Here is a 14357-nt window from a genome sequence, read left to right as displayed (position 1 = left end):
ACTTTTTTTTTTTAAGCCAATAAACATAGATACTCCAGCATTCTTTTGATTAGTGTTAGTATGAGTATCTTTCTCTGTCCCTAAGATATACCCATTCGAATGCAGAGTTCCAAAGAATAGCAAGGAGAGATAAGAAAGCCTTCCTCAGTGATCAGTGCAAAGAAATGGAGGAAAACAATAGAATGGGCAAGACTAGAGATCTCTTCAAGAAAATTAGAGATACCAAGGGAACATTTCATGCAAAGATGGGCTCAATAAAGGACAGAAATGGTATGGACCTAACAGAAGCAGAAGATATTAAGAAGAGGTGGCAAGAATACATAGAAGGACTGTACAAAAAAGATCTTCACAACCCAGATAATCACGATGGTGTGATCACTCACCTAGAGCCAGACATCCTGGAATGTGAAGTCAAGTGGGCCTTAGGAAGCATCACTACAAACAAAGCTAGTGGAGGTGATGGAATTCCAGTTGAGCTCTTTCAAATCCTAAAGGATGATGCTGAGAAAGTGCTGCACTCAATATGTCAGCAAATTTGGAAAACTCAGCAGTGGCCACAAGACTGGAAAAGGTCTGTTTTCATTCCAGTCCCAAAGAAAGGCAATGCCAAAGAATGCTCAAACTACCACACAATTGCACTCATCTCACACTCTAGAAAAGTAATGCTCAAAATTCTCCAAGCCAGGCTTCAGCAATACGTGAACCATGAACTTCCAGATGTTCAAGCTGGTTTTAGAAAAGGCAGGGGAACCAGAGATCAAATGGCCAACATCTGCTGGATCATTGAAAAAGCAAGAGAGTTCCAGGAAAAACATCTATTTCTGCATTATTGACTATGCCAAAGCCTTTGACTGTGTGGATCACAATAAACTGTGGAAAATTCTGAAAGAGATGGGAATCCCAGACCACTTGACCTGCCTCCTGAGAAATCTGTATGCAGGTCAGGAAACAACAGTTAATCTGGACATGGAACAACAGACTGGTTCCAAATAGGAAAAGGAGTACATCAAGGCTGTATTTTGTCACCCTGCTTATTTAACTTCTATGCAGAGTACATCATGAGAAACTCTGGACTGGAAGAAACACAAGCTGGAATCAAGATTACTGGGAGAAATATCAATAACCTCAGATATGCAGATGACACCACCCTTATGGCAGAAAGTGAAGAAGAACTAAAGAGCCTCTTGATGAAAGTGAAAGAGGAGAGTGAAAAAGTTGGCTTGAATCTCAACATTCAGAAAACTAAGATCATGGCATCCGGTCCCATCAGTTCTGTTCAGTCGCTCAGTCATGTCTGACCTTTTGGGACCCCATGAACTGCAGCACGCCAGGCCTCCCTGTCCATCACCAACTCCTGGAGTTCACCCAAACTCATGTCCATTGAGTTGGTGATGCCATCCAACCATCTCATCCTCCGTCATCCCCTTCTCCTCCTGCCCTCAATATTTCCCTGCATCAGGGTCTTTTCAAATGAGTCAGCTCTTCGCATCAGGTGGCCAAAATACTGGAGTTTCAGCTTCAACATCAGTCTTTCCAATGAACACCCAGGACTGATCTCCTTTAGGATGGTTGGATGTCCTTGCAGTCCAAGGGACTCTCAAGAGTCTTCTCCAACACCACAATTCAAAAGCATCAATTCTTTGGTGCTCAGCTTTCTTTATAGTCCAACTCTCATATCCATACATGACTACTGGACAAACCATAGCCTTGACTACATGGACCTTTGTTGACAAAGTAATGTCTCTGCTTTTTAATATGCTGTCTAGGTTGGTCATAACTTTCCATCCAAGGAGTAAGCATCTTTTAATTTCATGGCTGCCATCATCATCTGCAGTTATTTTGGAGCCCAAAATAAAGTCAGCCACTGTTTCCACTGTTTCCCCATCTATTTCCCATGAAGTGATGGGACCAGATGCCATGATCTTCGTTTTCTGAATGTTGAGCTTTAAGCCAACTTTTTCACTCTCCTCTTTCACTTTCATCAAGAGGCTCTTCAGTTCTTCTTCACTTTCTGCCATAAGGATGGTGTCATCTGCATACCTGAGGTTATTGATATTTCTCCCAGCAATCTTGATCCCAGCTTGTGGTTCTTCCAGCCAAGCATTTCTCATGATGTACTCTGCATATAAATTAAATAAGCATGGTGACAACATACAGCTTTGACATACCCCTTTTCCTATTTGGAACCAGTCTGTTGTTCCATGTCCAGTTCTAACTGTTGCGTCTTGGCCTGCATACAGGTTTCTCAAGAGGCAGGTTCAGGTGGCCTGGGATTCCCATCTCTTTCAGAATTTTCCACAGTTTATTGTGATCCACACAGTCAAAGGCTTTGGCATAGGCAATAATGCAGAAATAGATGTTTTTCCTGGAACTCTCTTGCTTTTCGATAAGCCAGAGGATGTTGGCCATTTGATCTCTGGTTCCCCTGCCTTTTCTAAAACCAGCTTGAACATCTGGAAGTTCATGGTTCACATATTGCTGAAGCCTGGCTTGGAGAATTTTGAGCATTACTTTTCTAGAGTGTGAGATGAGTGCAATTGTGTGGTAGTTTGAGCATTCTTTGGCATTGCCTTTCTTTGGGACTGAAATGAAAACAGACCTTTTCTAGTCTTGTGGCCACTGCTGAGTTTTCCAAATTTGCTGACATATTGAGTGCAGCACTTTCTCAGCATCATCCTTTAGGATTTGAAAGAGCTCAACTGGAATTCCATCACCTCCACTAGCTTTGTTCGTAGTGATGCTTCCTGAGGCTCACTTCACTTCACATTCTAGATGTCTGGCTTTAAGTGAGTGATCACACCATCGTGATTACCTGGGTTGTGAAGATCTTTTTTGTACAGTCCTTCTATGTATTCTTGCCACCTCTTCTTAATATCTTCTGCTTCTGTTAGGTCCATACCATTTCTGTCCTTTATTGAGCCCATCTTTGCATGAAATGTTCCCTTGGTATCTTGAATTTTCTTGAAGAGATCTCTAGTCTTGCCCATTCTATTGTTTTCCTCTATTTCTTTGCACTGATCACTGAGGAAGGCTTTCTTATCTCTCCTTGCTATTCTTTGGAAATCTGCATTCAAATAGGTATACCTTTCCTTTTCTTCTTTGCTTTTCCCTTCTCTTCTTTTCACAGCCATTTGTAAGGCCTCCTTAGAAAGCCATTTTGCATTTCTGCATTTCTTTTTCTTGGGGATGGTCTTGATCCCTGTCTCCTGTACAATGTCACGAACCTCCATCCATAGTTCATCAGGCACTCTGTCTATCAGATCTAGTGCCTTAAATTTATTTCTCACTTCCACTATATAGTTATAAGAGATTTGATTTAGGTTATACCTGAATGGTCTAGTGGTTTTCCCCACTTTCTTCAATTTAAGTCTGAATTTGGCAACAAGGAGTTCATGATCTGAGCCACAGTCAGCTCCTGATCTTGTTTGTGCTGACTGTATAGAGCTTCTCCATCTTTGGCTGCAAATAATGTAATCAATCTGAATTCAGTGTTGACCATGTGGTGATGTCCATGTGTAGGGTCTTCTGTTGTGTTGTTGGAAGGGGGTGTTTGCTATGACCAGTGTGTTCTCTTGGCAAAACTCCATTAGCTTTTGCCCTGCTTCATTCTGTACTCCAAGGCCAAATTTGCCTGTTACTCCAGGTGTTTCTTGAATTCCTACTTTTGCATTCCTGTCCCCCATAGTGAAAAGGGCATCTTTTTTGGGTGTTAGTTCTAAAAGGTCTTGTAGGTGTTCATATAATTGTTCAATTTCAACTTCTTCAGAGTTACTGGCCGAGGCATAGACTTGGATTATCTTGGTATTGAATGGTTTGCCTTCATAATGAACAGAGATCATTCTGTCGTTTTTGAGATTGCATCCAAGTACTGCATTCATACTCTTTTGTTGACCATGATGGCTACTCCATTTCTTCTAAGGGATTCCTGCCCACGGTAGTACTTATAATGGTCATCTGAGTTAAATTCACCCATTCCAGTCCATCTTAGTTCATTGATTCCTAAAATGTCGATGTTCACTCTTGCCATCTTCTGTTTGACCATTTCCAATTTGCCTTGATTCATGCACCTAATATTCCGGTTCCATGCAATATTGCTTTTTACAGCATCGGACCTTGCTTCTATCACCAGTCACATCCACAACTGGGTATTGTTTTTGCTTTGGCTCCATCCCTTCATTCTTTTCTGGAGTTATTTCTCTGCTGATCTCCAGTAGCATATTGGGATACCTACCAACCTGGGGAGTTCCTCTTTCAGTATTCTATCATTTTTCCTTTTCATAGTGTTCATGGGGTTCTCAAGGCAAGAATACTGAAGTGGTTTGCCATTTCCTTCTCCAGTGGGCCACATTCTATCAGACCCGCCCGTCTCAGGTGGCCCCACACGGCATGGCTTAGTTTCATTGAGTTAGACAAGGCTGTGGTCCGTGTGATCAGATTGGCTAGTTGTCTGTGATTGTAGTTTCAGTCTCTCTGCCCTTTGAAGCCCCCTCTCAATACCTACCATCTTACTTGGGTTTCTCTTACCTTGGATGTAGGGTGTCTCTTCATGGCTGCTTCAGCAAAGCTCAGCCGTTGCTCCTTACCTTGGATGTGGGGTATCTCCTCATGGCTGCCGCTCCTGACCTTGGACGTGGAGTATCTCCTCTCGGCCGCTGCTCCTGACCTTGGGCGTTGGGTAACTCCTCTTAGCCGCTGCTCCTGACCTCGGACATGAGGTAGTTCCTCTTGGCCGCTCCTGATCTTGGATGTGGGGTAGCTCCTCTTGGCCACTCCTGTGCCGCGCATCCGCTGCTCCATCACTTCATGGGAAATAGATGGGGAAACAGTGGAAACAGTGTCAGACTTTATTTTGGGAGGCTCCAAAATCACTGCAGAGGGTGACTGCAGCCAGGAAATTGAAAGACACTTACTCCTTGAAAGACAAGTTATGACCAACCTAGACAGCATACTAAAAAGCAGAGACATTACTTTGTCAACAAAGGTCCGTCTACTTAAGGCTATGGTTTTTCCAATGGTCATGTATGGATGTGAGAGTTGGACTATAAAGAAAGCTGAGCACCAAAGAATTGATGCTTTTGAACTGTGGTGTTGGAGAAGACTCTTGAGAGTCCCTTGGACTGCAAGGAGATCCAACCAGTCCATCCTGAAGGAAATCAGTCCTGAACATTCATTGGAAGGACTGATGCTGAAGCTGAAACTCCAAAACTTTGGCCACCTGATGCGAAGAGCTGACTCATTTGAAAAGACCCTGATGCTGGGAAAGATTGAGGGCGGGAGGAGAAGGGGATGACAGAGGATGAGATGGTTGGATGGCATCACCGACTCAATGGACATGAGTCTGAGTAAACTCCAGGAGTTGGTGATGGACAGGGAGGCCTGGCATGCTGCAGTCCATGGAGTCGCAAAAAGTTGGACATGACTGAGTGACTGAACTGACTCATTTTTATATTTAAAGGGAGTTTCTTGCAGACAGTATGTAATTAGCTCTTGTCTCTTATCTACTGTGATAGTTTCTATCATTTAGTTGGCATACTTAGACCATTCACATTTTAACAAATGACTGACATTGCTGACTTAACATCTGCCTCATTTGTAAAGTTTTCTATTTGTTGCAGCTGATTTACTGTGCCATCTCTTTAAAAATCTTGTGTTCTTCTTCTGTCTTTTCTGGTTTTAGTTGAGAATTTTATGAGTCAGTTTCTATCCTTTGGTTTCATTCCTCTGTTAGCATATCAGTTACACTTATAAAATTATTTTAAATGCTTGCCCTAGAGTTTGCAATAGATATTTACAATGAGGCTAAGTCTACCTTCAACAAACACTACACTGCTTATTGGCGATGGTTAGTATCATTTAACATTGTAGTCCCAATTCTTCCCTCCATTCCATATAAAATTGCTGTCATCCATTCCACTTATCCCTGTACTATACTCACCTAATATATTGTTATTATTATTGCTTAGATTAGTTACCTATTAGATTGAGTTACCTATTAGATTAGATCACTTTTCCTTTTCTGATACTGTTCTTTTTTTAGGCAGACCTGAGGTTTTTTTTGTTAATCAAACAGTGTGTAACACCTTCTCTTACTAACCAATTTAAATCATTTTCTTCTTTCAAAGTCTAGCTTAAACCTTGTATTAGATGGCTAAAATTCAGGGTTTTTCTGTAAGATATTACCAACCCAATGCAATCCACCTGTCTTGATTAACACAATCCATACTTATTGTTCTCATTAATTAACTCAACAAACACTTAATACCTCCTCAGACAGTAAAGAATCCACCTGCAATGTAGGACACCAGGGTTCGATCCCTGGGTCAGGAAGATACCCTGGAAAAGGGAATGGTTATCCACTCCAATATTCTTGCCTGGAGAATCCCATGGACAGAGGAGCCTGGTGGGCTATAGTCCACGGGGTTGCAAAGAGTTGGATACAACTGAGAGACAAACACTTTTTCACTTTTTCACATGTGCTAGCTGTACACATAGTGCTGAGAGTACAATTACACAGCAGAAATCTTACTGCCATCAAAGGTCTTGCAATTTAATATAGAAAATAGGCTTCCCAGGTGGCGCAGTGGCAAAGAATCTGCCTGCCAATGCAGTGGACTCAAGTTCGATCGCTGGGTCAGGAAGATCCCCTGAAGAACGAAATGGCAACTCACTCCAGTATTCTTGCCTGGAAAATGCCATGGATAGAGGAGCCTGGAGGGATACAGTCCATGGGGTCAGAAGATAGTCGGACACTATTTAGTGACTAAACAACCAGTCTTCTTGCCTGGGAAGTCCTATGGACAGAGGAGGCTGGCGGGCTACGGTCCATGGGGTTGCAAAGAGTCGGACACAACTGAACAACCGATACTACTAGGCAGGTAAAGTTATACTAGAGAATAAGAGGTCAGCAGAGGGTAGGTCAGGGATACTCTGGGACCATAAAGGAAAGTACCCTGACTGCATGCAAAGAGAAGAGGTGCTTAGGGAAATCTGCCCAATGAAGATGATATCTGTTTCTCAGTTCAGACTTCCCTATTTTTGGATACATTTCTCCATTATTTCTATTTTTTTTCTTTTAGAATGTTAAAATTCTACTTTTCCAATAGACTCTTCTGCCATCAAAAACTATACCAATCTCCTCTATAATTAAACATATTTCACTTCACTTTTACTAATTTCTCAAGCCTTAGCTCATGTCCCATTGGTGCCCCAGGGTTTCTCACATTTATGAACTGCTGCTGTCTGTACCATTAATTGGACATAAATTCGATGCTGCTTTGTATTGTTATTTTAGGTTCTCATTGTATGCATATCAATACATACAATAGAGTTTAACTAAAGGTCTTGAAAAGTCCTGAAAGACAGGGACCAGATTTATGTCATTAATTCTCTACAGCATTTAGCATTGTATACAAATCGTACATATTTATTTCAATTTTATTTCAACACTTGACTACTCATTTTTACAAATTGTACGTCAGACATTTTAGGTATTTATTCATTCATTCATTCAACAAGTATTTTGAATGCCTATTACATGCAAAGTACCCTGCCAAGAGCCTTTGGGGACATAAGATTAATAATAGTCAAGGTCACTAACTATCCGAGTTGCCGATGCAAGATGATCCATCCCTGCACTCCCCCTCCCCACCCCTCATCCCCACCACAAAAAGAATTATCCAGCTCAAAATGGCAATAGTGAGAAACTCTGTGCCAGATGATGAACTTCAACAGAAAAACAAATAGAAAACTACAGCCAAAGAATTGGTAGTGAGCAGTATATCTATATAACTGCGGGTATTACTATTATACAACAGATTATAAATGCAGAAATATAAAACACTGTAGAAATATATAGAAATGATATAACAAAAGTAGGTAGGAAATGTGGGAAAGAAAATTATATATAACATAGGTGTATTGACTCACACATCTTTTATGACCATGCATCAATAGGATTTAGCACTGTACATCAAGTTATAGACTAAGCATTTTTAATATGCTTATAAATGTTGACACTAAAATAATTTATATAACCAACTAAAATCAGGTGATAGAAGAGAATGAAAAGGGGGAAGAAAAAGATGTATGCTAATTTTATCATTGCTTATCAGTAAGGAGTCAATATATACCATATACAGAAATAGAGGATTAAGAGTATTATATAACGTTATACTCATAAGTGGCTCTCCTTTACTTCATAGCATTTATCACAGGGTAATTTTACATTTAATTGTATGATTGTTGTGTCTCACCAAAGGGTAACTAATAAAGAGAATTGGCAGGGTTTGTTTTACTCAATATTATATCTCCAGTTCTTAGCACTGTGCTTATAAATACAGTCAATTCTCATGATTCAGGGCAGTTCTGTTCTCTAGTCTCAGTAAGCACTGAATTATCCAACACTGAGCTATTACTTCTTGGGGAAATACAGGGTCAGGTTCCTGCAAGCCTCTGATCTCAACATTATCAGCAACCAATCAATACACACAAGCTTGTTTTATATATCTTCCTATTTAAAGACACTTTAGATGGTTGATTCATCAACACTGAACTCTCAGCCAACAACACTGTAACTCAGGCCTGAAGGAAGATTATCTAAAGCATATGTTCTCTCCAGAAGGCACATCATAGCCTTCTTGTACTACACTTGGGGGCTATTTTAGACAATTAAATCACCAACCCAAAGTACAGAATTGAGAAATTATGGCACTATTTAGACCGGAAAGGTGGCAGTTGTTTATGGGAGCTAAAACAAGAAGGCAGAGCAGCATCCTTTCCCACCACCGTTGGGAATATGTATGCTTTCACTGCCCTGGCTGTATCCAAGAATTACCACATACACCCTCTCGCTGCACACAGGCTCACTACTATAAAATAGGAGGAGAAGAGCTCCATATACTGCTCCAAGGTGTTCTTCATGGTATATTTTGAAGTTAAAAAGACAAAACAGTACAATGTTCTGGGTTGGGGATTACAAATGGATTCTAGCAGTTAGGTAAATTCACTCCTACAGAATCCACAAAAAATGAGAATCAACTGTATTTGTAATTTGAATTAGATGTTACCATATTACCCCAAAATCTGTAAGTTGTAGTCATTAGTGAGTGTCTTTATATTTATATTTATTTATTTGGCTGCTGCAACATGTGGGGTCTAGTTCCCTAACCAGGAATCAAACCCTGGGGGCCCTGCATTATCAACTTGGAGTCTTAGCCACTAGGCCACCAGGGAAGTCCCCAGTGAGTGTCTTTACTGTGATGCTGAACTGTGCAGGTTGAGAAAATTCTATGAAAAACAAAAAAAGCTAATAACATATCTAATACACATACCTGCATGGAGTTTCTTCTGACATAAAGACAGCTTAGGGAGATTTGGAGGTAAAGGTCTTCGAAGAAGTTGTGGGTGTTTTTGCATTTTAATAATAAGCACTATTTGTCACAGCTATGGGTGAAGAACTTAAAAGTTTTTGAATATGTTTCAATTGCTGCTGAAAAATTCATTCGAATCCAGATTAAATCCTAATGAAAATCAATTCCGTGCTAATACTATACTGAGTCCAAGCAGAATTCTATAAAAGAAAAAGAGGGTAAGAAAAACAATTCCTTAAGTCTTGTAGAATCTAGATAAAATTTTGTCTTATAATTAACACAAAATTTAAAAATACATAGACTATTACCAATCAGGACCATCTTAAAATTTCACGTGTTAACCAAAAATCCAGTCTGGCAGTGTTATTTCAGCTAGTAAATACTGCTTTTCCAGAATGGTAGAAACGACACTCATTTTTTCTCCTACCTCCAAAATGTTATCAATTTATAAATTTGGGAAGAGTTTTTCGTCAAAAAAGGTGAGGCAGTCCCTCCATGGCCCCTGAAAATCCACAATATCTAACTCTTGACGAAAAAGTTGTTTTCTTTCTGTAATAACGACTTATTTTAAAGTCAGTCACTACAGTTGGGCCATAACTATTTAACCCCCAAATAAAACGCCTTCAATATAATGAGATTTTCTACAATCCCAGTCCCGATTAGTACTGTTTAGAAATGATGCCTGAAGATCGAACCAAATATCGTGTGCTTCGTCGGGACAGTATCAAAAAGCCTGGCACATGGCTATTCCGTTGACAGTCTAGACGGGTACGCCCCGGAGCACAAATACCCCTCCAAAGATGACTTGGCACGCAAGCTCTCACGATCTGCTCCCTGGTAGTGAATCCCCCTTGATGCTCGTAATTTCCCGTTCTTATTTTTGGAAGAGGTGCTTGGAAACGTTGGACCCCTATGCTATCCTTTAGGGCAATCAGCTGCTTTTCAAAACAATCAGCTTTTCCTTTTTTAATCTCCTCTTCCTGGGAACGGAGGCAGGGTAAGGTGAAGTGAGGTCGCAGGTCTTCTGGCGTGATGCTGTCCCGAAAGAAAGAACCCAGGTCACCTTCACCCGCCGGCCAGGTGGGGCCAAGCGGACAAGTCTCCTGGCAACCAATACCCACGTCCGGTCTGCCGGGCGCGCAGGCGCAGGAGGGGAGGGCGGGGCCGGGCGGGGCGCGCACCCGCCCGCGGAGCCCAGCTCAGCTGGTCCCGCCCCACCGGGCGGCGCGCGCGAAGCCCTCTAGCCTTCGTCGGCCGCTGTGCGGGACTGCAGGAGAAGCCCGCTCCACGTGCACCTGCTGTACGGAACCCCGTGGTGACAATCGTTATTACTGCTTTTATTCTTAATGACAGTGACCACTATCATGTATTTACTTTTCTCACTTGCAAGATGCTTAGCTCGGGTATCTAGGGTCCGGGCTGGTGGGCTTTCGTCCTGCACTTCTGCGCAGCCTTAGTCGCCTGGCTGATTTTGCAGGGCTCCAGAATAGCGAGCATTCTGTTTCTTTTCTTTTAATGCAACCTGTTTTGTCTTCCTGATCCTTTAAAGTTCTTCGCTGAAGAGGAAACGTGTAGAAAGAAATAGGGCATAAAGGATCGAGCGGGCTTAGAAAGAAACCCATTTCTCACTGCCCTTGTTATTTATCCTGATTCATTTCGTGATTTGAGTCCTGTGTCGTGGTGTTGATGAACCTGTCTGTACAGTGATCGATGCACCTTGTGTGTTTGCATGTATGTGCATACGTCTCTTTGGAGATTTGAGGGAGAAAGTGTGAGAGAGAAAATTCATTAGGTAGGTGTGTGAATCCCAACTCAGAAAGTAAAGTAGATGGAGTTTCCTTCCAGTCTTGTGTTTTGTTGTGCTTTATTTCATAAATGTAGGAACTTTAGTAACAGCTGTTGGAAGATGAGACTTGTGTGTAAATCTTTGTAACTTTAGGGATCTTTCAAGATTTACCCCCTAACCACTCTTCCTTTTTCTCTGTAGGAACAAGCATATATTTTTAAACAGTCAATTTAAAAAAGTGGAAAAGTAAAAAAGTATTTAATCAGATTCTGGGAAATATTCTGCACCTTGTTTTCCTTTGCATGTGGTTTCTTTTAATTTTGAAATGGCTATGTCCCGATTACACTGCTGCCCCAGACCATGAATTTATTCCATTTTTGTCTGTGTCCACTGCATAGATGAATTAGCTTCTCAGCAAGATGAGAGAGTTGACAAGCAAATCTGATTTGCTAAATTTGTCTCAAGTAATATGTGTTGTGCATATTTTGTAAGTGTGAAAGATGTTTATATTTTTACCCATAAAAAAGGTTTATGTTCCAATAGATAGAGTCGGGTTTCTATCCTCTTGGGGCTTCCCTGGTGCTTCAGATAGTAAAGAATCTGCCTGCAATGCAGGAGATATGGGTTCCATCCCTGGGTCAGGAAGATCCCCTGGAGAAGGGAATGGCTACCCACTCCAGTATTCTTGCCTGGAGAATCTCATGGGCAGACGAGCTGTCGGGCTAGAGTCCATGGGGTCGCAAAGAGTTGGACTTGACTGAGAGACTAACACTTTCACTTTTTTTCCCTCTCTGTCCTCATAAAAGTTGTTCGAACTGCAAGAACTTGTGACATTAAGTTTCACCCACCAGTGCTTGGCCTTTGAAATTTATGCTTAGGATTGCATAGTCAAAAATCAAAGCGATATGCTATCAGTAGTTTTTTAAAAAACGCTTTGTCACACATGGAATCAGGCATTAGGCTTCATTGCCTGCAGATTTCTTCTAGCAAATACCAGGCAGAAACTAGGGCTGATTAATATGTAACCTCCAGAGGTGTGAATATTTTGTCTTCCATTGCTTCCTACTTCTGTTATTTAGGATGCAATGTTTAGGCAAATGAGATTGTGATTATGAAAATTAAATTCATGGCTTGGTTTTATATGTATGTATATATATATACACACATATATATCAGTTTTTCTAACACAAATTATATGCTTTATCTATGGAAATGATGTACAAGTGCAGGTCTGATTTAGAAAGTACACATTACATTCAGTTTGGGTTCTTTTATTATTTTTACTTAATTTATTAATTAAAAAAATTTTTTGGAGAGTATTGCTACCTCAATCTCCTTTTTCTCCTTGTTTTTGTTGAAATAGTCATGTCTCTTTAAATAATACAACTCCCTCTTTGAGTTTAAAGGCTTCCTTTACCTGATGTACAGTACAGGCAGCCTTTTGATTGTCCCATTAGCTTTGCAATTTGGCAGAACTGTGCGATGAAGCTTGACAAACTGAACCACAACACTTTTAACAGATTGTGTTCAGGAGGCCACGGTGATGGTGAGTGCCAAGGTTGTGTACATCCTGCATTTCTTTAAAAATGTTGCTAAAAATGAGATAAAAGCCTTATGCACAGGCAACCTTGTACACCCTGCAGGTAGTGCTATTGATTTTCTAATGAGTGGGGGATACTTGGAGGATCTCAGATTTGCTATTGGTGAAAGGACTCAGCTTTGTTGGAATGATGTAGAAACTGTTGGTAGAAATTTTCTGTTTTCTGTATAAGGCTCTGTTAATTTGTTTTCCTTTTTAAAAGGATTGGAGGTTTCTGGAATAGTTTGGTCAGTGTAAATTTAATTTAGCATTTTACTTTATGGAAATAATGGCAGTGATTTTTATGTTTATGCTCATGTTAATTCTTAGACGTTCTTTTTAAAAATGAATAGTTAATTTTGAGAGCACATTGGGTAAACCATTAAGTCTCCAAGGTAAGCCAAGGCACAAAAACGCTTTTGAGAAAGAGGTATTTTCTTGACCTGAGTTATATATATATACTAAAAAATGTCTTTACTCTTTTTATCAGTCACAGTGGCTTAAACATATACTTTTGTTTCATGTTCTTTCATTCTGCTTCATACAGAACCATTTTGTATTTTCTTAAATGTTAATAAAGATATTTTAAAGTAGCTTTTTTATACCTCTTCTATCTCATGGTAAAGAGTCTGCTTGCAATGCGGGAGACCTGGGTTCGATTCCTGGATGGGGAAGATCCCCTAAAGAAGGAAATGGCAACCCACTCCAGTATTCTTTTCCAGAAAATCCCATGGATGGAGGAGCCTGGTGGGCTGCAGTCCATGGGGTTGCAAAGAGTTGGACACGACTGAACGACTAACACAAACACAAACACATCTTGTTGCACAAGCAAACCTTCATTTCTGTTCCTAATTAATTTTTAACCAGTTATTTAGTTTTTTCTTGTTGTCTTTCAGGATGATAGTCCTGGGATTTTTTTTTTCCAAAAAAAATTATTAATAAGGGAAGGTCATACAACCTGCATCACAGAATTAAAAAAAAAAATCCCTAACATAATGAAAGAACAATGTCTATCTGTTTTAAAAGCACATTCATGAATTCAGCCATTCATTCCAGAATGATTTATTGGAAATTATGCGTAAAGCTCTTTGCTAGGTGCTCAACTTTAAACTTTATGAAAACAACAGGTGATTCATTGGGAAGCTTTATAATTTTAGACATTAAAATGACATTTTAAATCTTTTCAGAGGCTTTATTTATATATAGTTACGACAACTTGAAGTTTTTAAATTTTTAAACATTTTTTATTACGTTGGTCAGGTAGAATAATGTTATTTAGTCACACTACCTGGAATACTCAGAAATACTTCTGTATTTCCTTAGTTTCAGTGATTGTTTTAGACTGTGACCTGGTGATATTGCGCATGCGTGCATGTGTTGCACGCATGCTCAGTCGTGCCTGACTCTTTGCAACCCCGTGGACTGTAGCCTGCCAGGCTCCTCTGTCCACGGGATTCTCCAGACAAGAATACTGGAGTGGGTTGCCATTTCCTTCTCCAGGGAATCTTCCTGACCCAGGGAGCAAACCCATGTTTCCTATTGTTCCGGTATTGGCATGCAGATTCTTTACCACTGAGCCACCTGGGAAGCCCTTCCAAGGATATTAGGCATCTGTATATGTTGT

The 14357-nt window shown here is 40.5% G+C and overlaps 1 protein-coding gene across 1 annotated transcript in view; it reads right to left on the bottom strand.

Annotated features, from left to right (window-relative positions):
• LRRC63 (leucine rich repeat containing 63) overlaps nt 1–4797 on the bottom strand; it is a 29599-nt gene extending 24802 nt beyond the window's left edge. Inside the window, exon 1 of the mRNA XM_052650364.1 lies at nt 4704–4797. Within this exon, the coding sequence (XP_052506324.1) occupies nt 4704–4797 (94 nt within the window). The remainder of the gene's footprint in view (nt 1–4703) is intronic.
• Between the last annotated feature and the right edge of the window lie 9560 nt (nt 4798–14357).

The sequence above is a fragment of the Budorcas taxicolor genome, chromosome 12 (assembly GCF_023091745.1).
Source record: "Budorcas taxicolor isolate Tak-1 chromosome 12, Takin1.1, whole genome shotgun sequence".
In the NCBI taxonomy this organism is placed as follows: Eukaryota; Metazoa; Chordata; class Mammalia; order Artiodactyla; family Bovidae; genus Budorcas; species Budorcas taxicolor.
Note: the sequence above shows the minus strand (reverse complement) of the source record. Positions and strands in the feature narration are given on the sequence as shown.